Source organism: Psammomys obesus, unplaced genomic scaffold (genome assembly GCF_907164565.1).
Source record: "Psammomys obesus unplaced genomic scaffold, mPsaObe1.curated_primary_1811, whole genome shotgun sequence".
Taxonomy (NCBI): Eukaryota; Metazoa; Chordata; class Mammalia; order Rodentia; family Muridae; genus Psammomys; species Psammomys obesus.
Window position 1 is genome coordinate 1,875,319 of NW_026596064.1, and position 27,190 is coordinate 1,902,508.

The following is a 27,190-nucleotide window of genomic DNA, read 5'->3' on the forward strand; positions in this document are numbered from 1 at the left end:
TGTGCCCGTGTGTCCTCACTGTTCCCCACACTGTGCCCTCCACGTCCTGATCCATCAGTAGATCAGACATCTGTTTTCTGGTAGCTGTGCCTCATCTTCCCCAGTAAGCAGGATACGTTCTTCTTTCTTTTGGTCCATGCTTTCATGTGTACAAGCTGTTTATCAGCCCTTCCTGCTATGAGATCCAAGTAGTAGGACCCATGACTCCCTCATTTTTTGGATCAGTAGAGTACATTTTTAGTCAGAATAGGCATACCCTGATTATTGTTTGGTAAAAGTTTAAGGATCCCTGTTGGATGGCGATGAGGGGTGTAAGTGAAAGGAGCCATAAGCAGGAGCAACAGAGTGAGGGACGAGTGAGGGTGAGGGCTTGAGAAGGTGTTTGAAGTTGCCACAGATGGGGGAAGGAAGGAGGTAGAGGTCCTGAGGCAAGCCAGGTGATACAGACTTATCAGTGGGGGTGGGGTGGGGGTAGACTATCAGCCTTCTGGAGAACAGGAGAACCCAATTCTGGGTCAGGTGGGCAGGGAACATGTTGAGCAGTAGAAGAGGAATTAGTTTATTCATTTTCTTGCTTGAGCCTCTCTGAGCCTCAAGGTGAGTTAGAACAGCTAACAATAATAACTATATAATAATTAATAATTACTAACAACACAGTGTTGCTTTCTGCTTTTTAAAATGTATTTTTTTCTCCATGCATGGTCTTTGGTTGGAGTATCAGTCTCTACAAAGAACCCCTGCACAGATATAGCCCATGGCAGCTCAGTGTCCAAGTGGGTTCCCTAGTAAGGGGATCAGGGGCTGTCTCTAACATGAACTCAGTGACTGGCTCTTTGATCACCTCCCCTTGAGGGGGGGAGCCTTACCAGGCCACAGAGGAAGACAATGCAGCCAGTCCTTATGAGACCTGATAGGCTAATGTCAGATGGAAGGGGAGGAGGACCTCTCTCACCAGTGGACTAGGGGAGGGACATAGGGAGAGAAGAGAGAGGGAGGGTGGAACTAGGAGGATATGAGAGAGATCCATAGAGCCAAGATACAAGGTGAATAAATTGTAATAAATCTAAAAAACAATTATTTTATTCTTTCAGAGCTTTGGAATCCTGTATTTCCAACCCTTGGATCCGTTAAATATTTCTTCCTCCTCTTTTTTCGCAGGAAGAAGAAGCTACCTGACTCTTTCTCACTGCACGGGTCGGTCATGCGGCATTCTCTTCTGAAGGGGATATCTGCACAGATCGTGTCTGCAGCGGTGAGTGTCTCCTGTCTCCACAGCTTGGTGAGCTGTGGTGATGTGGTGCAGCAGGGTGAGCAGAGCTCAGCTCTTCCCTTGGCTCAGAGTTTAAGAAAAGTACAGTCTGGCTTTTATGGTTTTCCTGATTATTTTTGACTTGTAAGACATGCAACACATCCTGACAAAGGAATTAGTGCAGCCACGAGAATAAAGGTCTGTGAGCAGTTTCCTGTGCCGAATGAAGCGTGCCAGCAAGCTGGGAGAACGCTGGACGGCATTCTCCCTTCCCTTGCAGTCCTTCCCAGGTTGCTTGCCATCCTCTGAGTCTGGCTGAGGCGAAGTGCTTGTTTTTCAGCCTCTTCAGACTGACAGATACGCTCAGGATATTTTACAGCCAAATGATTTAAACATAACTCACAAGTCCTCCACATGTGCCCCATTTCACTGACATTTCCAGTTGTGAAAGGAGGTAAAGTCGTCCTGACTTAGAGACTCGAAGGCCCCTCGGGGAGGAGGAGTGTTGCTGGGAAGGCAAGGGAGGCGGGTTGGCGAGTGTGGCCATTGTATGGTGGCTGCAGTGGAGTGTTTGTGGCCTGTTTTGGAATGTGTAAGAATACTGGGTTAGTGTGAGAGTGATATCTAAGTCAGTGGGCACCCAGCACACTCCTCCTTTGACCTCACAGCCCGCACGCGGATTTAGTCCCTCAAGTCTGTCTTCTGAATTCAGTAGGCCTGTAGATGATAAGGATGACAGCGTAATAATAATGATGATGATGGCAGCAGGGACTTCAGTGCTGCTGCTTTACATTCTTTTCATGGAGCTTAAGTTAACACTTTACATATTTAATTTAACTTATTTGCTAAGAGAGTAAGAGGGTGAGACAGTAGGAGTCTAGTTGCATTTCAGTTTTCATTGTGTTTCATTCAGTTTCGAGCAAGCTCTCCTGCAGCTAGGAGATGTTTGTCCTGGGTGTTTGGGGTGTCCTGACCCAGCTGATGCACAGAGCATCACACACAATGTTATGTAGAGATGGGCCAAACCGTGGAGAGCTGGGGAGTCCGCTTCCTTCGTTAGGTGGAGAGGAGCTCATATTTGCCAGAATGGAAACCACCTGTTGAGGATCATGTTTCCTTGACATTTTCAGAATTTAATCCTTATGTAGGTGATGAAATTCATTCCTTTCAAAATCAAGATGAACCACAGCAGTCATTTGACCCACCTGTGCAGTTTAAAAAATATTTTGAATAGTGGAGACTGAGTTCTGAGACGCTGAGCGCTGATTAGATAAACCTGTTGTTTAGAAGGGGCTTCCCTCCTTCTTGAGGAGGCAGCGGCAATTATAATAAATCGCAGAGTGTTTGCACTCTGTTCTCTCCGCATCGCTCTGACTAGCTGCTTTGGCGAGTTCAGATGACAGTGCTCTTGCTGCGCCAGGCTTGACGCGGTACTTTCCCAGCCTCAGGTTACCAGCTCCACTTCAGTTGCAAGCCTTGTGGACAGTGATGTTACCAGGCCTGCCTGGACCTTGAGCATCCTGGAGCATCCTGACTGTGGAGTCCATGCATGAAAACACACTTAGGAAACATGAAAATTTTGAGTCTTACTGTTTAATTTGGGATCCCTCTCAGAATAATGTGACTTAGCTTTATTTAAAATAAGTTGAAATGGGGTTTTTAAGGACTCTATCATTTTAAGGATGAACCTTAGGATACTATAGATACCTCAGCACAATGTTTTATTGTTGTTTAAAAACATGTCCACTGTGCCAGGCTCTCGTGGGGTGACTCTTAAAATGCAGCTTCGTGGAGATCGCCCACACCTGAACTGAGTCATTAGTGGAAGGAATCACGTGGCAATTAGCATCCCAGGTGACAGTCACACAGTGTGGCTTTCAGGGGTCACTAGCTGCAGCACCATCACTAATTCCACAATTCAGTTAATTCTGCCCCTCCCCTCCCCCTTCCTCCCTTCTCCATTTCCGTCTCCCTCACTCCCCACCTTGTTCTGCTTTAGCTCATTGCTCAACGATGTCACTTGTATCCATCCCATTCATCTCAACTTCAAGAGTGTTTTTATTTTTTAATAGCATACAAAATTGCAGGCTTCCTTATGGCATTTTCATAATATTTACTTTTGGTTGACCCATTCCCTACACTCTTCTCCCCTCATTTCCCTACTCCACCCCAGTGAAATTCTGACTTTAAGTCTAAAATGTTTTCCACATCTGTCATTTATATCTTTTGAAGTCAGATGGCGTCTACACTCATTTGAATGTAGTTTATGTTTTTCATCTGTGCTCTCATCCCTGCTTTTCTCTATGCAGAACAGAACACAAGTCATATATCAAATGTTTTTATCAGGCCTTGTGTCAGCTCTGGATGCTAGATGAAGATGCTGTCACAGAGCTGTTATACCCAAGCTGTGGTTATTACTTAAAGCTATTTACGCCTCAGATAGACACCTGTGTGGCATTCCTTGCATTTAATTCTGTCCCAGGATGTTAGGATTGATGGGGTAGGACTTGCTAGTTCCCTAGGCCCATGGAGATTACTGTCAGACAGTTGGCGGCTTTTGTGTCATGGTCACTGGTGAGGAGCTGAAATGGCACCTGGTGTTTGGCCTCACCATGCTTGAGGAGGGACTTGCTGTTCCCCAATGGGCTTCATTCAGATGCTGGAGTTAGTCTGCTGGAGGGGAGCCTCTTACTCAGAGGTGGAGGGGGGGGTCCTGCAGCAAGTTCCCCTTTTCTGGAATCTTTGATTCCACCGTTTTGGTCCTCTAGGACTTCTAGTCTGTTTTCATTATGGAAAAACAAAGGTCTTTTCCTCTCTTCTTTAAGTTTCCTTTTCTAATCAGCACCCGAAGCATCCGCTACCATTAGTAAAATAAAATGATCTCTCATGCTCGCTCATTTTGGTGTTTACTGGTCTGTAATCATGCTACCTGGAGGGGCAGGCGAAGGGTGCACTTCCTCCCTAAGTTGTTCAAAGTGTGCATAAAGAGAAACCTCACGCTTGCTTTCAGTACCATTTTCTTTTCAAATTCTTCTTTTTTAAAATCTCATTTAGGACAAAGTAGATGCTGGCTTGCCTACAGCAATCGTAAGTATACCTTTAACCCCTCAAGGTAAGATTTTTAATTTCACTGAGTTCTCAGGTTTATTTTCAAAATATTCAGTGCTTTTATGGTAATTTCTTAGGTCATTTTACTCTTAGTAATCAAGTTTAAAACTTGCTCATATTGGATTTTGGCTTTTCCACTTTATTGCTTAGGTCTTGGCTTTTGCTTGACAGCACGTAATGGAGTAACAGGCCTCTCCAGCGTTCGTTCCCCTGTGAGCTGTGTCCCTTTTTCTGTAAGGGCTGGAATAGTGTTGCGTGAGCTCACTATGTGGATGCACATTCCACAGCTCTGGACTCCAGGCCCCGCCTGCACACAGTGTCTGCAGTGGCTGTGGCAAGCTGGCGGGGGCTTGAGAGCACATTAAGGACCTGTCTTCTGGTTTCCTTCAGCTGCCTCTGCGGCTTTCTCATCAGTCGCTGTGAGGAAGTGGGCCCAAGTGGAACATTTTGCTGTCTTTTGCCTCTGCTGATGATCTGGAGAAAAGTATTCTCATCCCTCTGAATTGCTAGGAGGCCCTGTGTGGGCAGTATAAGTACCTCCTTAGCGGGCTGCCGGGGAAAGGTTTCTTTATTTTATTTTAAAAAAAGTTTTAATTATTATTTTTTTAATTTTAAAGTTGCTTTAAAGCAGTGGTTCTCAACTTCCCTAATGTTCTCAACTTCCCTTTAATATGGTTCTTCATGTTGTGGTGGCCCCACCCCCAACTATAAAATTATTTTCATTGCTACTTCATAACTGTAATTTGGTTACTGTTATGACTCCTAATGTGAATATATCTGTGTTTTCCGTTGGTCTTAGGGAACCCTTGTGAAAGGTTCATTTGACACCCCCAAAAGGGTTCTGACCCATATGTTGAAAATTGCTGACTCAAAGGAAGCCAGATGACATAGTTTATATATAATACTAAATATATGATATTTTGATAAAATTTCTCTTAAATTTAGAGTAATACTTAGAAATAAAATTCCCCTAGGTTTGGTTTCTCACCTTGCTTTCTGGGTGAAGTCCCTCATGTAGTGGTTGGCGTGTCAGTGGGTGGCTACAGAAGGCAGGCCGGCAAAGTCACCACTCTTCCTTTTCCCGTTTGTTTCCAGGCAGTGTCCAGCCTGATAGCAGTGGGAACATCTCACGGATTGGCTTTGATATTTGGTAATTTTCTAAGTACTTTCATATTTTAAATATTAAGATTTCTCTAGGTTTTATAATGTCCTTTAATTGCATTTTATACGGTAGATTTGATGTTTATGACACAACAAGGAAAACATGAAGAAGTAGCTGTTGCTATCCTTAAGTTAAAAATTCCTTGACTCAAGGCTTCCTTTTCCTATGCACTGCACGTTTCCTTCCCTCCGTATGCATATGTAAGGCGTTACTGCTGGCACATCTGTTGCTTTCTGTGCACCTAGACAGAAGGGTAATGTTGGAAAGAACCTTGGCTTGTCAGCATGTCTCGCTCCAGTTGGTGATGGTAATAATTTTTTATTCTAAGTTTCATTCCAGTCATGGGTGCTCAAAACAGACTTGGGGAAAGGGGCTCCCCAGGTTTCAGAGTCCTTTCCATTGTAAATCTTTCTAAACTGAAAAATGTTAGCCTGTAATTACCATGTTTTCTAGGAGAGTGTGACTAGCTTATTTACATAGTAGAAATTAGTTACATTCTTTTATCTTTCTCTGAGACTAAGTAATCAGTTTCATTAATTTCTTGATTTTAAATTCAGTATGCAAGCAGACTATTTTGGTATTTTAAAAAATATGAAATCCACCAGATAGTATTCTCAGCTCTTTTTGTATCTGAGTGCTCTCTTCTGAGTCTCTAGACTTGCATTTTTTGGCTGGAAGTCTAGGGCTGGCTGGTAAGGGTTACTTGAAGTGTTTTATTAACAGAACCATAGTTTGATTTCTGTAGAATCTTAGATTTTTACCGTCTGTGCAAATAACTAGTTATTTTCCATTGTGACTGAACAATTTGACTTTCCATTTATAAATTTTCCATTATTACCAAAGCTTTATTTAACATATAATTGTAATACCTATTCTTTTCAAATGTGGTTGATTTAAATAATAGAGTTTTATTTCTTGAAGAGCAGAAGGGTAGAAACAAAAGTGCAATTTCCCTGAGAGAACTTTTGAATTAAGTTTTTAAATGGCATTTTTCTTTATAATTGTTATGTATCCATAGTAGAACACATACAAAACATGATGTGTGCAAATTAGAAAATGTAAAATATGAAATTCTAGTATGTAGGACAGATCTTTAGCATTTCTCTGTAAGTACCCAGCCTTTTCCTTACATATGTATGTAGTCGTGTGCATGTCCCTAAGGGAGACCATGAGAATTCAGAGCCTGTCTTTCATTATAGTGGCCATCTCCCCATGCATTTCTGTATGTGTATGTGGCATCGTCTTTGTCTGTTTGAGATGTCTCACTGTGTAGCTTAGGCCTGCCTGAACTTGCTGGGTGGCTTGGATTGGCCACAGACTCAGGGCAGTCATGTTGCATCACTCAGCCTCCCAATGTTGAGAGCACAGACATGAACATCATTTTAATGGACACACAGTGTTCTTTCAGATGGATTCATGAAAACTTAATTCGCCTTTTGCTGTAGAAAACCACTTAAGCTGTTTCTAAACAGTAGTGTCATTTACAGCTTTGTTTCTATATATATATATTTTAAACATATGATCATGTTTAGAACAAATTCTTACACGTGGAATTGTTTGGGCTGGGACATGAACATTAAAGACTTTTCCTGTTCTTGCCTAATTGCCTTCCAGAAAACTGTGTGAGCACAGTCTCCAGCAGGTGGGGACATCCTTGCTTTCCTTTAAGGGGATAATCAGTATTAGATCATTAGACTTTGGGGAGGGGTCTTATAGTCTTGTTTCAGTGCGCTAATTTTATGTGTATGACGTGACTGAAACTTGACATGCACAGAGTCAAGTTCAGAATTAAGGGACAGTGGCTCCTAGCAGTCCCTACTATTTTCAGCAGTTCTTTTTCCTGAAAGAAAAGGAGGCAGAACTGCAAAGAATGAAGAAAAGAGAAGGACTAAAGGTGACTGAGGACAGAGTGTGTACTTATGCCTATCTGTCAGAAGAGTGTATGTTGATATTTTTCTTCCTGTTTAGTAGTGGTCAGTTTCCCTCAACTCTGCCTTTTTCTCTGCATTCCTTATCAAGAGACTGGAAGAGTGTGTGACTGCTTTGTCCCTCATGTAGTGCTTACAGCACACAAGTCTGTTAGCACGGAAGTGTGTAATTCCTTCTTGATGCCGTCTCTGTTTCCTTGGACCTGCCTGCTGTTTATCTAGAGTTCTCAGCAGCCTGCCTGTAGACATGAGGAAATGATAATCTTTTCTTATGGCTTCACGGGAAAGAGAGCATACCAGAGTAAACATTCTGCATTGAGTTTTAATAGTGTAGTTAATAGATTTTAGTCGTTTGTAGGAGACAGATGTTTGGACAATGCTATCTACATTAACAGACACATTAAAATATTCTAAAAAGTTCAGAAACAAATGGGAGATACTATTAAGTGTCTAGACTAGTGGTCTGGGTTAAATATATATATATATATATATATATATATATATATATATATATTTTTTTTTTTTTTTTTTTTTTTTTTTTTTTTTTTTTTTTTAAAATCTCTGTTGCTGTGTGGCTCTGTAGGGTAGCACTCCTGTAATTCCAGCACGGGCGGCAGAGGCAGATGGATCTCTGAGTCTAAGGTCAGCCTGGTTTACAGAGTGAGTTCTAGTTTACAGACTGAGAGCCAGGGCTATACTGAGAATCCCTGTCGTGAAAAAAGAAAAAAAAATCTTTTATCACAGAAGAAACCTAGCGGAAAACCGACTTTGTTTGATCACCGTTAGGTTCTCTGTGAAACAGTCTGAGCCATGGAAACAGTAACCACACTTCTGAAAGGTGTGTGCAGGTACAGCATGCAGCACTCGGTGTGTCTGTACTCTCACCTCCCACAGCCCTCACTCTTCCCTTTCCCTTTGTTCCCAGTGTGCTCTGGCGCTGTCTCTTTGGACCTGCTTTGTCTGTGTATAACAGAAACGTGGGCTTTCTTGCTGTGCTCTAACCTGAGGGTTGCATGTTTTCTCTTTCCCCAGAACCAATCCCTGATGGTAGCCACAAATGCTAGGAACATCATCTAATCAAGTTCAGTGTCTGTCACTCCCACAGATAAACAAAGTTCTTTACTCCTCAGAGCTTGCCTGCATTTTTATTCTGAACTTTTGAACTGATTTCTTGCCTTTCTCTCCCTCTCTTTTGATCTTTTCTCCATGGATTCAAAAGGAAAAGGTATAGTAAATTTGGTATGCACGAATAGTTCTTTTTTTTTTTCTTTTGAGCTTTTTAACACTGAAAGCGAGTATTGTCAATTACACTTAATGCCTTCTTATGAAAGAAAAATAAATAGCTACCTAGAAATTGGTTAAAAAAGGCATTCTGAACAATTCAAAATATGTGCATATTTTAAATGCTTTCTTTTAGTTAAAAATATTGGATTCTTTTAGATAGTTGTCAGTATGTATGTTCTATTTCCTCCAACCTTTTAATACAGCCCTGAGATTTTTCTTGAAGTTTGTGTCAGCCAGTGGATGTCTGCAGCAACATTTTTTTTTTTTTTTGTCATGAGCTTTATCAGTAATGAGTCACATAGAATTTAAGCCCATGTCAGTTAATGCATGGGTGCAAAATTGTAGGTTCTAACAAAACTTTGCTGTAGTCTTTTACTGTAACACTATCTTATTGATAACCAGTTTCCTGATACTGCTGTGAAGTGAAGTGAAGCCTTGTCCAGGTTTTTCTGAAACACCTGCTTTGTGTTCACAGCAACAACAGCTCTTCTGTTTGTCCTCTGGCCTGTCAGGGCATGGGCTGCTTGAGTTTTTAGGGTATGCTAACATCACAGTGGCACGGGTGCCTAGGAATGCATTCTAGAAGATAGCCAGTTAGCTGTGGGATTCATTAGAAATTGTCATAGGAGTAAGGATTTGGGTGTATGCGCTGGTCAGTTAAAGTGAATTTATTATTTTGTATCAAATGTGTTTTATAATAAGGTCTCCTTTTTTACTTTGTCTTGGTGCTAGAGCTTATGAATGAATAAAGGATAAGGATGAATGAATGAATAAAGGATAAGAAAATTGCACTATTGAGTGGTGACTATTAAATAAAGGATAAGAAAATAGCATTTGGGAGTGGTGACTGCTGGCAGGGTAGACTTACTTGCTCACAAGTAAATTTGATTCCTGTGGCTATATCCTTCTTTGACTATCTTTGAAATTAGTTAAAAATTAGAAATGAAATATAGAGGACTGAATTCTTTTTGGTATATAGAAAGAAATACTCTTAAAGTATGTTCAACTTTAAATTCTAAGCTGTTATCTGTGGCCTCATTCCTATTTTTCCTGTTACTGTTAAGCCCAGCATGAGGTCTGCCCTAAGCCAAGTGTGCTTTGAGCGGTCCTTATCCAAATGCTGGTGTCAGGAGTGCTTCAGAGTGTGCCTCTTTTGGATTTTGGAATATTTGTATAGCCCTCACAGGTCGATCATCTCTAATCCAGTGTTGGAATGTCAGTCTGATGCTTAGGAAGGATTGGATTTTTGAGTACTTTAGGTTTTGGTTGTTTGGATTAGGGATGCTTCTAAAGCACTAATGAAAAATATGTGTAATTCACTGCAGTGGCAAATAGCCTTCCTTTTTTCTTTTCTCTTCTTTTTGCTTTGAGACAGAGTATCACTTTGTATTTCTGATTGCCCTGGGATTCACTGAGTAGATCAAGTTGGCCTTGAATGTGGCAGGCCTTCTGCTGGTGCCTCCTGCCTAGCTGTGTGCTTTTTGTGATTCTGGACTTAGAGTCCTCTTAATTAATTTGTAAGCTACATTATTGCTGCTAATAATAACTTCTTGCATTTGTGTCACTTTGTAACTTTTAGGTTGTTCATAGACATTTTGTTGTTTGAACTTGAAAATGCAAAATGTGCAGGAAAAGTGATGGTCTCGTTTTATATTTCTTGGCTGTGTTGCCTGCTTCATAACGTCAACATCGTTTTAAAACAGGAAGTTGACAGTGTTAAGCAGACATAATTTCATGCCACTTTGTGTGTGAAAGTAGCTGTGTGATGAATTGAGTCCATTTCCTGCTCTGCTAGACAGAGGAGGCTCCAGGATTCCGGGAGAGCAGAGCTAGCTCTCCCGGGCAGAGTTCTCAGCCTCACCGTTCTTTCTTCTGTGTGTGCACTTTGGTTCCTTCGCTGTGGCGGCGCACTGTCGCAGTTTTAAGGAGGCTGCATGCTGTCTCAGCCTACCACTCCCCCAGTTGTGCAGATTTATTTGGACAGTGGAGAGTTTAGCCCCTGTGGTAGGAGAAACCCACTCTTCTGTCCATGGAAGCTGCTTCTGAAGCGTGCTTTACACATAGCAAGCTTAACATACCATAAAAAAAGGATGTATACATATAAAAATTGAAAGGTAGCTTCGTGGAGTCGAAGTACATTATATTTTATATGTAGTCCATCTCCTGCCACCATCTTTGCTACTTTAAAAAGATTGTGTGTAAATATAATCTTTTGGAAACCTAGTTGTATTCGAGGGCATTGAATTGGTCCTTCATATTTGTTATTTTACTTTAATAATTTGTTCTCTCAGTAAAGCAGTGAAGTGATAGACTTTTCCACATTGTGTAGATGAAGGTGGGAGGTTAAGAGAATGTAAGAACATCCCTAGGGGCTGGAGAGATGCCTCAGAGTTAAGAGCACTGGCTGCTTTTCTAGAGGTCCTGAGTTCAATTCCCAGAAACCACATGATGGCTCACAGCCTTCTATAATGAGATCTAGTGCCCTCTTCTGGCCTCAGGTGTACATGCAGGCAGAGCACTGTATAAATAATACATAAAATCTTTCAAAAAAAAGAAAGAAAGAAAAAGAAAAGAAACATCCCTAAAATTGCACATAGAGCTGCAGTTCCTCTAGTTCTTTAGCAGAAGTTAAAATAAAATCCAGGCTTCACTGGCATGCTGCCTTATCAGGGATATTATAAAAAAAAAAAAAGATAAAAACATTGAAGAAAAAAAAAACAAGGGAAAAATTGAGAATCCTTTCATTGATATAGACTGTAGGATGTAAAGTTAGCATATATTTTAGGAGTGACCGAAGTTGGTAATTTAGTGTCTTTCCTCTCTTGACTAGTTTTTATTATGTGGGAACTGTAGGCAGGGAAGCATAGGCATTTATAGCTTTTCTTTTGACAGGGTCTCATGTAACCCTGACTGGCCCTGAGCTTGTTATGTAGCCGAGGATGGGCTTGAACTCCTGATCCTCCTCCCTCTGCTTCGGAGTATTGGAGTCATAGGTGTGCACCATCATACCTGGCCACACATAGGTTTTTACTGTAGAAGTTAGAAATGCCTTTCCCTTCTTCTTTTTTCCATTGCTATTTCTGTAGTTTTCCCTTTCTTAAGTTTTATGCTATCTGTTTGATTCGATTTCTCAGTTTTCCTGCTTTCTCTGACATATAAGAACACTTAATTTGAGGTGTGTGAAATCCAAAGCGACAGCAAGCCTGCTAGTGCTTCAGAACCTGTAGGGCCTGGATCACAAAGCAGGGCTGCAGAGGTCTCAGCACGTGCTGTGTGGACACTCTGAGCCTGGAAAGTAGGCAGCCCAGGCTTGGCAATTTGAGAGCGAGTGTAAGATTTCATCCTCAGTTCTCTGCTTCTTCCGGTTATTCCATGTCCTGCCTGTACACCATAGTAGTACACAGAGAGTACCATTGCCCAGTCATGGTCAGCTTGTGACTCCAGGTGTGTGGATAATCCACTAAATGTATAAGGTAGATCATGGAAAACACAGGTGTAGGTGGTTTCAGTAGAGCAAAAGGAGCATGAGGTCAAAAGAGGAGGCAAGAAGTTCTAGAGTAAAAGGTTTTAATAATAAGGGTTACATTAAAGATAAAAAGTTAGTGGGGGTCTAGTTTGGATATGTGTCTGTGAAAAACTGTAATTATATAATTCTGGATATGAAACAAAGGTAGGACTTTTAAAACACACCAGACCTTGTATATTTATAGCTTTATTCTTTTTGAATATTTACCTTCAGAGTTTGAAATCTAAAATAACTTAAAACTGTTGAGTATTTTCTGCGTGCCGGATGCAATACGCCATTAATTGTCGCAGGCCTCCTTGCATTACAGCCACCTTACCAGCACAGAAAATTATTCGTACAGTGTTCATTTTGGATGAGGGCATCAGAACCCTGGAGCTGCAGTAAGTTGTGGCATTTAGTTGTGAGCTGCTCTGTGGGTGCTGGGACCCAGGCCCGGATCCTCTACAAGGACAGCAAGTACTGTTAACCACTGGGCCATTAATTTATTTTATATCATTGTTTGCAAATAGATAGAATCCACGAACTCTCTACAAAATGGGCATTGGCTAGGAGAGGACCTAGGGTAGTTGCACTTAATTGTTAGGTAATAACATCTAATAAATATTTGAGTACCTCCTAGGAAAACCTAGAAACAATTTTTCTAAGGTAATTTAATTGTTTACTTTAAAATTTTGTTTTCACTCTTTCAGTTCATTTGCTTCATCAACCCTTTCTATGTGGATAGCGTAAATGTAAATTTTAACAAATTCTTCTTTTAAAATTTATTTAATAACAAAAATGTTATTTTCTGCAGATGGGTGTTTTTGCCTGCATGTGTCTGTGCACTACATGTGTGTAGTGCCTGTGGAGGCCAGAAGAGGGCGGCAGATCTGGGACTGGAGTTTCAGACTGTTGGGAGCTGCTAGGAACTGAACCTGAGTCCATTGAAGAGCAACTGGTGCACTTAACCACTGACCCAAATTTTAAATTAATGCATTTTGAATTTTGAAGTTTTCAAAAAAAGTGCCCTTGAGGGCTGCAAATGGCTCAGTGGGGTCAGAACACTCACTGTCTAAGCAAGAGGATGTAGGCTCAAGTGCCTAGTACCTACATAGAAGCTGGAACGGTTGAACCTGCCTCTAGCCCCAGTGTTGGGGCATGGGGACAGGTGGATCCCAGGAACTTCCTGGACAGCTGACATAGCCGAACAGTGAACTTCAGGTCCAGCCAGAGGCCCTGTTCAAAAAAGGGGGGTGGGGGTGGAAAGAGCAATATTGGAAGACGCCTACCATCCTCTTGTGGCCTCTGCAGGTGTACAGGCATCTGCACCTGCAGTCATACACACTCACACACTCCCGTTCTCCCTCCCTCCCTGCAGCCTAACATTTTAGAAATACCAAAAAGTTCAGTTGTAGGATGAGGCAGCTTCGAGATAGTTGGTTTGCTTAAGAGAAAATAGTTTCTTATGAATTTCTGACTTGTGAGCAAGTTTTGACTTACATTTTCTTATAGGTGTTACTGTGTTATCTTAGTGTGTAATCTTGCTACCCTTCTTCAGATCAGAACCAAGCGCTGCGGCTCTGCCTGGGTAGCACTAGTGTCGGAGGGCAGTATGGCGCTGTCTCTGCTCTCAGCATCAACAACGACTGCTCACGTCTTCTTTGCGGCTTTGCTAAAGGACAGGTAAGAGAACAGTTTTGTCTACCCTCAAGGTGACGTCAAAATGAAATCTGAATATTTTGTTGAGTATTTTGAAGATCAGAATGCATATTATGTGTCTGGAGATGACATGCCTATTCGGGCCAACCCGAGGTTTTTTAGTCTGACCTGTGTCTTGTTTAGATTTTAAAAGTAATTGTTGCTGACTGAACTGGAGTCTGTAGTTTTCACGTTGTAATGGCATCTATCTTAGCAGTCCGTTTATATTCTCTTATGGTAGTTGTACATAATTGCGGTTGCTTTCATGTCATTTTTGATGTGTGTGTGTGTGTGTGTGTGTGTGTGTGTGTGTTCATGGGGTGTGCACATGTGTAGAGTCTGAGGGAGAGTGTCAGTTATTCGCAGTTACACTATACTAGTGAGTCCCAGGGATCTTCTTGTCTCCACTCCCAGGACTGGAACCACAAGCTGTGCCGCAGCACCTAGCCTTTTTTTTTCCTTAAAGATTTTTATTTTAAAGTATGTTTCTGTGTAATATGCACCCACAGCACAGGCCCACTGGGACTGGAGGCGTTGGATCTCCTTGGAGTTGGGGTTATAGGCCATCGTGAGCTTCCTGTGTGCATGCTGGGAAATGATCTCAGATCCTCTGCAAGAGAAGCAGTGCTCTTCCCTGCTGAGCCATCTCTCCTGCTCCCACAGTTGACATTTTTACGTGCATCTGAGGGATGAACTCAGGTTCTCATGATTACAAAGCAAGCATTTTACCAACTGAGCCATTCCCTGCCCCTCACCCCCGTGGCCACTCTTAAATATGCTGTTCATATTGCTGTGTTTTCAAACAATAGCCTTGGCATTTCCTTCTTCGTGGAGAGAGGTCATGGTTTCTTTCATTCCCTGACCTTTGTATCACAGCTGGTTTGATACAATGCCTTTTCTATGCATTTTCAGTCAGTGCTCAACAGACTGACTTATCAGAAATCACAGTCTAAGTGTTAAGTGGGCTAGGCAGAGGGAGGGCCCTGCGATGAGGTAAAGGCACAGTCCCAGCTTGTGGGTGTGTTTTAATGTGATGACTTTCTGCCTGCAGTGTTTATAGATGAGGAATAGGTTATTTCAGCCAAGAGGCAGGATATGTAAGTCCAAAAAGCAATACATTTGTTTTTAAAGCCTTTGCTTGTCTTACAGATCACCATGTGGGATTTGGCCAGTGGAAAGCTTCTCAGATCAATAACAGATGCTCATCCCCCGGGGACAGCGATCTTGCACATCAAGGTGACAGCACCCCTCCCTTGTGTTAGCTGTCTTCATTGCTGTGCTTCTGTAGCCACATTAAATGCTTGATAACCAGAAACCCCTAAATTAATTTAACACAAAGCTGAATATTATTTGATGAGCCTGATGAGTTATTTTCTCAAGTTGAAAACCAGAGATGGGCTAGTATGAGCATACTCAGCTGCGGGTTTAACTGAAGTCTAGCAATAAGCAGCAAAAAGGCCAACTTGATTTGATCCCATAGTAGAAGTTTGGCAGCAGAGAAGCAATACCCTGCTAAACACTCATATGGAGATTTTAAACGGTCTCTTTACCTTGTTCAATTGGCCAAGATTTTATTGTTGAGGAGTGTACGGCTGCCCATTGTTGGGAGGTGCCTGAGGCTCGAGGAACCAACTCTGGAAGAGCCAGGGCTTGGCTTATATTTAGAAATGAATCATTTGGTTTATTTTCTTTCAGGCCTCTAAAGGGAAAGCATTAAGGTCGCAGTGTTGGCTTTTTACTCTCAGGCCTGAAAAACATAAAACTGACTTAGGTAACAGGCTTCATTTATAGTTCATGAGAAGCCTGCCTTTTCATGCTGGCAGGCCCATGTTCAGAAGCATAAAAGGTAAAGGACTATATCAAGGGGATTCTAAAATCAGCTCTTCTAGATTTAATCATGTGCATACTTGGTTGCTTAGCTATGCAGCTCTCTTATCCACACACATGCTTTTTAAAGCCTGTAGCATCTGGAGTTTATAGATCTGCATCTAGGTTAGTTACAAAAAGCCTTCTGTGACAGAGCAGCACTGAAGCGTTTAGTAATGATGAAAACAGCCAAGACAAGCTAGAGTCTCTTCTTGGTGCACAAAGCTAATTTATCTCAACCTCTTTTTCTACAGCACGTGCCAACTTCTAATGTTATTGTTGTCTGTGTATGTTTTATCTCTCTTAATAGATTAAGATCTTTGAAATCAGAATCCATTCATCATTTATTTCGGTGTTTTGCCCATAGTAACTGCTCAATAAATGTTTGCTCAAAGTAATAACTAGTCTTTTTGTAAGCAGAAAGTAAAATTATTGGGTGAGACAACAAGAAACAAGAATTAAAGGCACAGGGGAAAAAAAAAGGCACAGCAGAGATTAAAGCACAGTTCTAGGAGCTGTGTTGTTTGGAAACGGTTTGAAAGCAAGGTCTGCAGACACTGGCGTCGGAGAAAGAGATGCCCACATGCCACTGTTACAGAGTTAAGGACTAGCACTGACTCGCCTACAAATAACTCCGTGTTCTCCAGGCAGTCCAGCGCCATCGGCAGCTTGGATCCCCTGTCTTAGCGCACGTGGATAATTCTACAAACGTGCTTCTGTACCAGTTTTTAAACGTACATACACAAAAAGGGAAAATGAAACAGAAACGAGTTCTTTTTGTTTTCCTGCCTGGACCAGACATCTTATACACATCCACAGACTTGCTGCTCCTCTTGGCAGCTGCTCATCTAATCTTTGAGAGCGAGGATGGGGACTTCTTTGTTATGCTGGTGTGTGGGATCCAGGGAGTGTTCAGTACAGTGGCCTCCTGTAGCTCAGCTGTCTCTGCGGAAAAGTGGCCCATTCAGAATGATCCACTAACCTTCAGGCTTTGTGAGGCACGTCCCTGTACACGATACAAATGCCATCATTTCCTTTTGCATCCAGTAACATTTACCCTAACACACCTCACCTTAGGACAGTCTCACTGGGAAAGCCATCATTCTGAGTTTTGCATGTTACGCTACAGTCATTCAGATAGTCTTGAACTCGGGCAGGGAGACACCCATTTATGAGTTTACTGTAGAGTGACTCTACTCCTTAGTTGCTCAGAACATTTCCTCAAACGAGTTTATTTCATGAAGACCCCAAGAATTTCTTATTGTGTCTGTCTTTATTAAGAAGTGACCAATGTCACCGTATCCACACGGCCCTGCCTGCTTACGCCCAGTTATAACGCCCAGTGTAGCAACCTCGGCAAGAACTGCAGGGGTCGTACCAAACAAACTTAGTTTCCTTTTCTTTACCCTGATGAAAGGTTGTTTTACTTTTTAAAAAATAATATTTATTGTGTGTATATGTTGTGGGACAGGATGTGTGCTATCCTGAGCTTGTGGAACTTGGGGATAACTTGTGGGAGTCCAGGGATAGATCTCTTGTCATCAGTCTGGTGATGGATGCCTTTGCCCTCTGGGCCATCTCACCATCCTGTTTTGCTTTTGGAAAGGCTCAGTTGTTTAAAGAACTGAGATAATATTATTGGAAGTAAGGACGATTTTGTACACCTAAAGTGATAAACCAAATCTGAGTTATTTCAGGTGCTAAGTGTGTATTTTGTTTTCAAAATTTGTAATTTTTCTCCATGATCTACTTAATACTTGTGTGGTTGTTTAAAGATTTATAAGAAAGTAAACTTCTTCTCTGTTTAGTTCACAGATGACCCAACTCTTGCCATTTGCAACGACAGCGGAGGCTCTGTTTTCGAACTAACATTTAAGTAAGAAACAAATGGACATTTGTTGAAAAAAAAATGGAAGATTTAGCTGTTTAATGGTTTGAAATTGAACATGGAGAGCTCTGGAAAGTCCAGCTGTTTCAGATAGGTTCTGGCTGTATTACAGTTACCTGGGGAGCTTACAAAACACGTGAGAGCCTAGACCTGGTCTCCATGACTTCTCTCAGGGCTGAGTTGGGATTCTAGACTCTGACTCCCCAGGAGACCCTTCTGTGCTATCAGGTTAGGCTATTCTGGGTAGTTCACTAATTGTAGTTTAGGCTCCAAGCCCACTTGCTTATAACTGTAACAGCTAGGTACAAAAAGGGTTTTCTTACCTTAGAATTGCTCTGTTTTACTTATTAGACAGGAGCAAAAATTGTCTAACTACCTGAAAGAATATTTGTGAAGCCGAGGTTTAAAAAATACAGAATACAATATATAATGTATATTTTGTTTCCATAGAGTCTCGTTAATGTCCATATTGTTTCTTACACTGGGCACAAAGTAATTGCTCAAACAGTATGACTCATTTGCCTGGGTAACATTTATTGAGCATGTCCTGTGTTATAGACACTTGTCTAGGCACCAGAGTTAGCGTTATGAACCAGGCAACGTCCTGACTCTTAACAGAATAGTTGGGGTGAGCCCAGAGAGAAGGCACAAACTGAAAAGTGAATGATGTAACTTGAGTAGGTTTGGATGGTGTGAAGAGGCAGACCACTGTGCCGACAAGCACAGTGACTATAACTCAGGAAGGCTTTGGTAGGAGGTGACTTTGGAGAAGAAAGAGCTGAATGGTCAGCAAGTCAGGAAGTGAAAAATCCAGTGGAGGTGCCCCAGGCAGAGAAGGCCAGGAGGTAGGCACAAGTTGGGGGGTGCGAAGAAGCCAGTATCAGGGACGATGCAGTAGGAGAGGAGTGAAGGCAAGAGCCAGATCCTGGGGAATTAAGACATGGTAAAGAGTTTGGAGTCTGTTTCATACAGAGGCCAATGTGGAGTGTCATTACTAGCAGATCTGTCCTGCTCAGTGAAAAGACTGCTGTCATGTGGACCGCTTAGCTGGGAGTGCTGTAGTCATTCAAACTGGAGGTGAGAGTGCCTTGCATAATCTCTAAACTGATTGCGAATGTCTTATGTTTTCAGGAGAGTGATGGGGGTGAGAACATGTGAATCTAGGTGTCTGTTCAGTGGCTCCAAGGGTGAAGTTTGCTGCATTGAGCCCCTGCATTCCAAGCCCGAGCTGAAAGACCATCCCATCACACAATTTTCACTACTGGCCATGGCGTCCTTAACAAAGGTAGGCATGCTTAGAAGACAGAGCTCCAAGTTTTTAGAGACTTTGAACACAGTTTGAAAATTGCAAGGTAAATATTGAAAATAATGTATGTTTTCTCCTGTAGATATTGGTCATTGGGTTGAAACCATCCCTGAAAGTATGGATGACTTTTCCCTATGGACGGGTGAGCAAGACTCTGCTTTTTTGGAAAAGGAAGAAGAAAGTCACGAGGATGCAGGGCGTGATCTGCGGGGTGAAGTCTGTGCAGTTGTCCAAAAGTCTAGCTAGGGAGTGGAAGCGAGCTCCCAGGGGATTTACCTAGGAAAACCGAGCAGGCTAAAGTGGTGTTTAGGAGACATGCTAGGACACACACAGTGTCTCTAATGTTTTAAGCATTTCTTTCATGAACACCATATTCAGCTTCTGTTTGTGACCTTGGTTCTATGGTCTCTGGTATTGCTGTCCTGGAGCTTTCATTCCCTGCTCTTTTGAGGTCAGTAAAACATCTTCATTGGATGTACCACTGACGGGCAAGCTGGCACATGCAGTGCAGCCTTGCCACAGTGTCTAAGGACAGTGTGTGACAGCCGTGCTGGGGTAGGGTTACCTCAGCATCTGCTGCTTTGACACCATGAATGAGCACACCCCACTGTAAAGCCAATATGAATTGGTACTATCCATGCTTCCCATGGATTCTGTCTCTGGTATTTGTCACTGTAGAAGATGTTATTTTTTAGGAAGCGCACATATGTTTTTAAGGGTTTTTGCATCTGTGGATATGACCAGCCACACATCATAATCAGAAGTTTACCTTTATATTGAACATGTACAGACATGTTTCTTGTCATTTTTTTCTAAATGAGGCAGCATAGCACCTGTTTTCATAGCATTTATATTGAATTGTTAAGTGTCCAAGAGATACTTTAAAGTACATGGGAGAATGTACATAGGCTATATGAAAATATTTTGCCACTATATGTAAGGGGTAAGCCTGGAATAAATTCCCTGTGGATATTCCAGTTTCTCTTTTTCTTTGTTCTTGATATTGTATGTAAGAGAGTTGGCATCTTCTTTGGCAGGGCATTGATGAGATTGTCGTTGTCTTAGTTACTTCTGTGCTGCTGTGATGAGACACCATGACCAAGGCAACTTGTAAAAGAAAACATTTAATTGGGAGCTTGCTTACAGCGTCAGGAAGTAGTCCATGGCCATCATGGTGGGAAGTGTGGCCACAGGCAGACAGGCATAGTGCTGAAGCAATCGATGACTTTTACATGTGATCCACAAGTTGGAGGCAGGGCGGGGGGGGAAGAGAGAGACTGGGTCTGACATGGGCATTTGAAACCTCTAAGCCCTCCTAGTGACACGCCTCCTCCAACAAGGCCACACCTAATCCTTCTCAGACAGTTCCACCAAGTAGAGACCCAAGAAGTCAAATAACGTGAGCCTGGGGTAGGGGCACAGTTCTCATTCTAGAAAGCATCCACCCAGATACTGAGGTTCTTGTTTCCTTGTTGGTGTACTGTTGTATCTCAGCACTAAGAGAAGCAGGTCTGTCCTTCCAGATGACAAACCCGTAGAGATTATCATTAATGTTTCTGAGGTTAGTTTCATTGACTCACTGAGGTTTTAATCAATCATGATATTTTTATCTTTTTGTATGTTTTGTTGATTTTTTTTTACTTATGAGCATTTTCAAACAGATGTTGAAAGGATTTTAGTGACATCCTAGTATTCTTGCCATCTAAGGTCTACTATTACCACTTTATTGTACTGCCTTTATCACATATCTGTGTATTTGTGCATCTTTCTACGCACCAAGATATTTTATTTTTAAATGGACTTCAGGGCTGGATTACAGAAACCAGGGCCTTCTGCTTTGGGCATTCAGCATGTATATAATTCGCTAGAATTTTATATTTCTTTAGGTCTTGTTGGTATAAACTTATTTACAATAACTATACAGATCTTGAGTTTTATTTCTTGGACAGATGCATGTACTCTTATAACCCAACCCCAGCCAAGATAAAACTTACAACCACCAACCCAGAGAGTCCCTTGTGACACTTCCCACCAGCCCCTGCTTATTGCAAGTTTTGTTGGAAATCAGGGAAGGTTTTAGCAAAGAGACAGTCAGATTTTTTTTTATTTTTATTTTTATTTTTATTTTACTTTATCCTTCTGTTTGTCACCTGTGATGAAGTATTTCCCCATCTTTTCTTTTACTTAGATGGACCCTTCCAGTGTTCCGCTGCTTGCCTGGCACTTCGTGGCGGTGAATAACTGTGTGAATCCCATGCTTGCCTTCTGTAGAGGAGATATGGTTCACTTTCTCCTGGTAAGCCAGTGTGAGGGTGGGTCTGTTGTAAAGCTTTGAAAAACATTTTTCCCCCAGATTCACTGGTGAATTAATGTTGTGTCAAACAAACAAACAATCCCAAACCTATGTCACTGTCGTAAGTCTTTGGAGAGAGAGTCTGTGTAGCCTGTTTAATTTGTATTTAAGGCTTTAATGTTAAAAATGGAAAAACCTTGAACTCTCCTGGCTTCTTCATCTTCACAGTTTACTTCTTGGTTCCTTCTCCTTCAGCTAACAAATAATTAGTGGTTTGTCTGTATGTGTGAATTGCATATGTATGATTGAGAACATGTCTGCAGTAATGCAGTCTGTACATGTCTGTGCGTTTATTTGTTAGAGAGCAAGTACGATTTGCACAGGAAGTCAAAGAAAGAGGTGTAAAACATTCTTTTACATAGCTTATGTATTGTTTGAAAGAACAGTTGAGGTGCTGAACTGTTTGAGGAGAATGAAAGTTGCTAACCAGAGCTCCCAGAGTTAGAATGTTTAGCGAGGAAGTGAGTTTTTATGTCTTGTTTTTGAAGATTTATTTTATTTATTTATTATACATATATACCAGAAGAGGGCACCAGATCTCATCATAGGTGGTTGTGAACCCCCATGTGGTTGCTGGGAATTGAACTCAGGACCTCTGAAAGAGCAGCCAGTGCTCTTAACCGCTGAACAATCTCTCCAGCCCCTGAGGGGGTGAGTTTTTAAGGCTTGGCGGGGAAGGCAGTGACCTCAGTCACAGAGCAAAGTGCGTGCCTGTGTGGTCCCACTGGGGGTCTTGCCCAGTGATGCAGGCCCACCACTGCGCACCTCACTTCTCCAGCCAGAACCGTTCCAGGTGCCCTTGCCCCCTTCACATGTGCTCTCTCACAGTGTCCTTCCTGCATGCTGTCTTCACTTTCGTCCTTCTGACCCCTTTCTGGTTGATACCGCCCCAGTGTAAATCACACACGTGTTTGTCCTAGACTCTGCATGGCTTCCCAGCTGGCCTCTGCTCACACAGACACCTGTCAGCAAAGCTCTGTGCACGCCTCCTCTTGTCCTACTCATGGCCAGCACTGCCTTCTCTGCCTCCCTGAACCTGCTCTGCACTTTTGAGGCCTGTCCTAACAGTGAGCACGTAAAGCCTAGCCTAACACTCTCTTCCTCACTAAACTGAAAGCCCTCCTGCTTAACTAGCACTGGGCCAGCACCTGTGTGTAAGGACCGTTGGTAAATATAGAACTGATCTTAGGGAGAGTGTAAAATTAAATCTATGGGTGGATTTAGATTAGAGTGGGGGAACTTGTGACCCATCTACCAAATATGCGTACTTAGCTATTTCAGTAAGTAAAGTTTTAGTGGAATATAGTCATGTGCATTCGTTTATGTTTTAATTAACTCGTTAATTATGTTTTTTTGAGACAAGCCCTCAGATAGGCCACACTAAGGCTGGCCTTTGACAGCCCCCTTCCCCCGTTTTCCTGCCTTTACTTCTCAGGTTCTAGGATTTTAGGTGTGCCGTACAACACACACCCAGCATCCATGTTACATATGATTGCTTTCTTCTTTTACTTTTACTTTTTCAGGTTAGATTGCAATTTAATTTCTGCTTGTCCTTTCCTTAAGATCTCCAGATTCTGCTTGCATAGAAGTCCAATACCTAGCACCTTCTCCCACTGGGAAAAGGAACATTCTTCTTCAAAAAGAGGGAGGGTAGGGTAGGGCAGGGCAGGGCAGGGCAAGGGTAGTTTCTAGAGAAAGCAAGGGTAAGTAACTTCTACCAGATAGGGGCAGAGGGCATGAGATCTAACTTGAGTGTCCTGCCTACTTCAAGAAAGAAAACCAAATAATGGCAAATGCTGAAAGCTGGAATCTTCTCAAGTTGTTTCCACTTTCTGCTTGGCATTCTAGAAGGAAACCTGTAAGATACACACAATCAGTGCAGTAGGAAACAGAGTATGAGGGCAGCATGGACGAAGCCAAGAAAGGTGCAGCTGTGGCAGTGCCCAGGCTTCCCTGGCTCCCGCACAGCAGGTCCTGTGTGCTGATGTGCCGTCATGATCACATAGGCTAGTTATGGGGAAGGTTACTGCTAAGCATGAAAATGACAAGCCCCTGGGGTCACCGTGAGATGACCTCAGAGCAGGTAGTGCAGAGCACAGCAAGCACACGGTTCCCAAGAAAAATGTGCCTAAAATACAAGGACCTGGAATGCTCACGCAGGCTCTGGGCACTGGAGTCCAAGTTCTGAAAGCTGCCTTTGCTGTCACTGCAGCTGTCATCTCTGTCCAGGTTCTCCTGCTGACAGGCCTCTTCAGAACCAGGGAGTGTGCTGCCCTGGTTCTCCCTGGAACCCAGCACCACATAGCTGCGCTTCTTCAGCACCATCTGCTATCTCAGCTCGTCTGCTGTCTGTGAGAGGTCTCTCTTCATAGCGTCTGCATCTTCTCCATCTGCATAGTGCTTGGGCTCCACCTCACTAACCTGGACGTTCAGGGCTGCTTGTTTGCACTTCTTGACATGTAAGGACACATACTTGACATTGAAGTTCTTAGTCATGGCCCATGAAGCCTGGTCCATCAGCATCTGGGCCAGGCTAAGGTGCCGGTGGGAGTGTTTCACAGCCAGTGAGGTGATGGGTTCATGAGGGACATCATCAGGATCATCTTCCACTTTGGCCAGGACATAACCCACAATCTTCCCATCCTCATCCTCAGCAATGTAGGAGAGCTGGGGCGAAGACAGGCCATGATAGAAACAGTGCCTCATCTGGGAGTTGTCAGGAAGGCACAGGAGGTTGCAGCATTGCCTCTTCATCAGGTCATCTGGCCGAGCACGGCGGATGTTCATATTGGCGGCAGATGGGCTTGTCAACAGTCAGAGAAGATTCCACGGAGCACAAGTGACACCATCACCATTTGCTTTAAACACAACTGGGATATCCAAGCAGGACTTGTACAAGATGAGGAAGATCTCCCACTGTCTTTCATTTCTTTTCGGCGATGCTGTATAAACCTTGTTCATCGTCATGCAAGTGGAGTCCCAGTAGTGTCTGGAATGAATGACGACCACAAAGTCCTTCTCTGAAAGGATGGCCTGGTCTACCTGCCAGCCATTGTGCAATGCGGAAGCATGTATGACATCTTGAGCAGTCCTGTGAGACCAGAAGCCTCGAGCTGCTGGGGCCACATCGGGCGACCTTTAACCTCCCATATGATTGCTTTCTATCTGCAGTGCTAGGATTCTAGGTGTGCAGCTTACATGTTACATATGATTGCTGTCTCTCTGCAGTGGTGGGGTTAAGTAGGACAGACCATGTGGTCTGCAGAGGCTAAAATATTTGCTGGACCACCCTTTACAGAAAAGTTTGATAATTCTTGATTGGGCATCTCTGATCTAGGTGATTGGCTTGGATTGGCAGTGGGAGGCAATGTTATAGGTTCCTAGGTACATAAAGTGGTAAAGATGTAATTAAGATGCTACTTTAAGATCAGTCTAGAAGTAGTGCAGATAATAGATTACCGAAGGTAGGAGGTTGTGTGTGTGTACGAAAGCCAGTGTAATGTTCTTAAGCAAATACATTTTAAAAGAAAGGCAAGCTCTCGTCATATAGGGTCTAGGAACCAAAAGACATGACTTAGAGACCTCACATCTCTATATGGCAGAGTCAGAAAGTATTCAGAAAAAAAAACTTAGTGTAGAAAATGATTCCGATTCCATCATGCTGAGCTGGGCATGAAAGTGGGACTCTCAAGTGTTAATCTGGGGGTGCCCAGTGTAGACAGCAGAGCGAAGAGCAGGTGAATATCACTCCTGTTAGCTACTATGCAGCACAATAACTACAGCCATTGACATAAGGATATGGGTTCATTTGGGCTCACGTCTCAGAGGCCTTGGTCTTTGGGTACGTTGGCCTGTGACCTTTGACCTGTAGGAAGGTGCTACATCCTAGTGGGTGCATATAGTAGGGCAGAGCTGCCCACCTTATGGTGGCTAGGCAGACAGAGAGAGAGGTGGAGGGTAAGAGGGAGAGAGGAAGATGGAGGGGGGAGGGCAGGCACAGTACACCGACCTGATTTTGATCCAGGAAGCACTATGTTTTGAAGATGCTAACATGCCCCTCAAGTGATGTAACCAGGTCTTTAACATACATATCTTTGGTGGAGACTTAACTGAAGTACATGATCCTGCTGGTCACTCAGGAAAGGCAGAGGAAAAAGAAAAGGCAACAGGAAGGGTGGTTCTTGTAAAGGCATGCAGAAGGGGAGGAGAAAGGGGCTGAGGGACAGTATCAGTTGGAAAGTGATACAGAGTTAGAAGACAGTCAGGAAGGAAAGCTAGAGAGTCATGCACTGGACACAGTGAGTGGTTTGCGACGTCCTTGCAGATATCCTGTTAGCAGTGGGATGGGTGGAAGCTCCATGGCGGAGCTCGATAAAGAACTGGGTTCTGGAAGAGTGAAGCCCTGCCACCCAAATGCTCGGCTGTGAGGTGAAGGGTATGGTTAAATAATGTCTGTGAGAAGCAAACTGAGGGAAGCCTTTTAGGGAGTGTTTTTACATCCTTTTTATGTCCTTAAGCAAATACATTTTAAAAGAAAGGCAAGCCTCTCATTATATGTGTCTTCTTTTTGAAGACAAAAGAAACCAGAAATATGTTTGAAAGTGAAAGAAGGAAGCATATCTTTAAAAGGAGCAATTGATGGAAAGGGAGGGAAGACATTAAGCAGGTTGGGGACAGGGCTGGGGTAGTGTTTATGTGGGAGAGCTGTAGAAACCATTGGGTGTAGGTGGTGCTTGGCGTCCACCAGTTTATGGGACCCTTTGTACCTGCAGCATATAAAGCACAGCTTGGTGCCACAAGGGTGAAACAGAGAGGCCACTGACTCTGTCCTCATGGCTGTGGCCAGAGCTCATGTGCTCATGGGCACCACGCCAAGAGATGCAACTAGAGGGGAGGGAAGGAACTGAGACCTGGAAGAAAGACCTCTGTCACACTGTGGGTGTTCGGGAAAATGCAGGCACCTCAGGTGCCAGGCGGTCCTGTTGCCGTTCTTCTGGAGTGGTGATCATACGGGAGTTGAAGCTTTTTCATTTATATAATAATGTCTCTATCAATATTTTTGGTTTATCTATACTGAATGGGAATCATATTCTGGGTGGAGTATAAATATTTTAAATTCTTTCAAGGAGTACTTGATATCCAGGCTGTTTTCACTCTTACCATCAGGTTAAGAGAGACGAGTCAGGTGCAATCCACGTTACCAAGCAAAAGCACCTTCACCTCTACTACGATCTGATCAACTTTACGGTGAGTATGACTTAAACCACATCCCCACTGATTTCATGCAGTTGTATCGAATCCCTGGCAATTAAAGCTTCTGCCAGGACCGTTGTTAACGTACACAGGGCACATGAGAATGCATGCACCACAGAAGCGCTGTGGTGTGGCATGAAGTCTGGCTTGAGTGTCTTAATGCCCCAGAGGGGAGTTTGGGTTGAGAACCCAGATCTTTCCAGTGGTTACACTGCTTTGTGTAGGGGCATGTTTGTACTTCTGAGCTTCTCTTAAAGGGTTTAGCATGTGTTACCTGTTACTTTTTGGTGACTAAAATGTTACCAAGTTTTCTCTCTACCTTAACTCTCAGACCTCAGGGTGCCTTGGTTTAAAAAAAAAAAAATGAGACTTCTTTCTGTATCAGAGTTTATATTTTGTTTTTTAGTAGTGGGTTAATTTTGATAATAGTATGTTTAATGTTTCTGGGTATTTATTATTACTGGCTGTAAGTACCTAATAGCTGATGTTCAGTGAAACATTGTATATCTATAGCTGGCTTTAATTTTAATGTAGTGGTACATTTATCCAGTATAAAAGACTAAAATTTTTTTCCTTCAATTCAACAATAT

General features: G+C 42.7%; 1 protein-coding gene and 1 pseudogene across 1 annotated transcript in view; one reads left to right on the forward strand and one right to left on the reverse strand.

Moving 5' to 3' along the window:
• The window catches only part of Vps8 (VPS8 subunit of CORVET complex), a 122,203-nt gene that overhangs the window by 27,266 nt on the left and 67,747 nt on the right, over positions 1-27,190 (forward strand). Inside the window, exons 5-14 of the mRNA XM_055625215.1 lie at positions 1,159-1,252; positions 4,304-4,336; positions 5,453-5,507; positions 13,795-13,919; positions 15,084-15,170; positions 17,609-17,676; positions 18,820-18,973; positions 19,077-19,136; positions 21,183-21,290; positions 26,514-26,594. Of these exons, the coding sequence (XP_055481190.1) occupies positions 1,159-1,252; positions 4,304-4,336; positions 5,453-5,507; positions 13,795-13,919; positions 15,084-15,170; positions 17,609-17,676; positions 18,820-18,973; positions 19,077-19,136; positions 21,183-21,290; positions 26,514-26,594 (865 nt within the window). The remainder of the gene's footprint in view (positions 1-1,158; positions 1,253-4,303; positions 4,337-5,452; positions 5,508-13,794; positions 13,920-15,083; positions 15,171-17,608; positions 17,677-18,819; positions 18,974-19,076; positions 19,137-21,182; positions 21,291-26,513; positions 26,595-27,190) is intronic.
• On the reverse strand, positions 23,406-24,143 carry LOC129689661 (N-alpha-acetyltransferase 11-like; annotated as a pseudogene).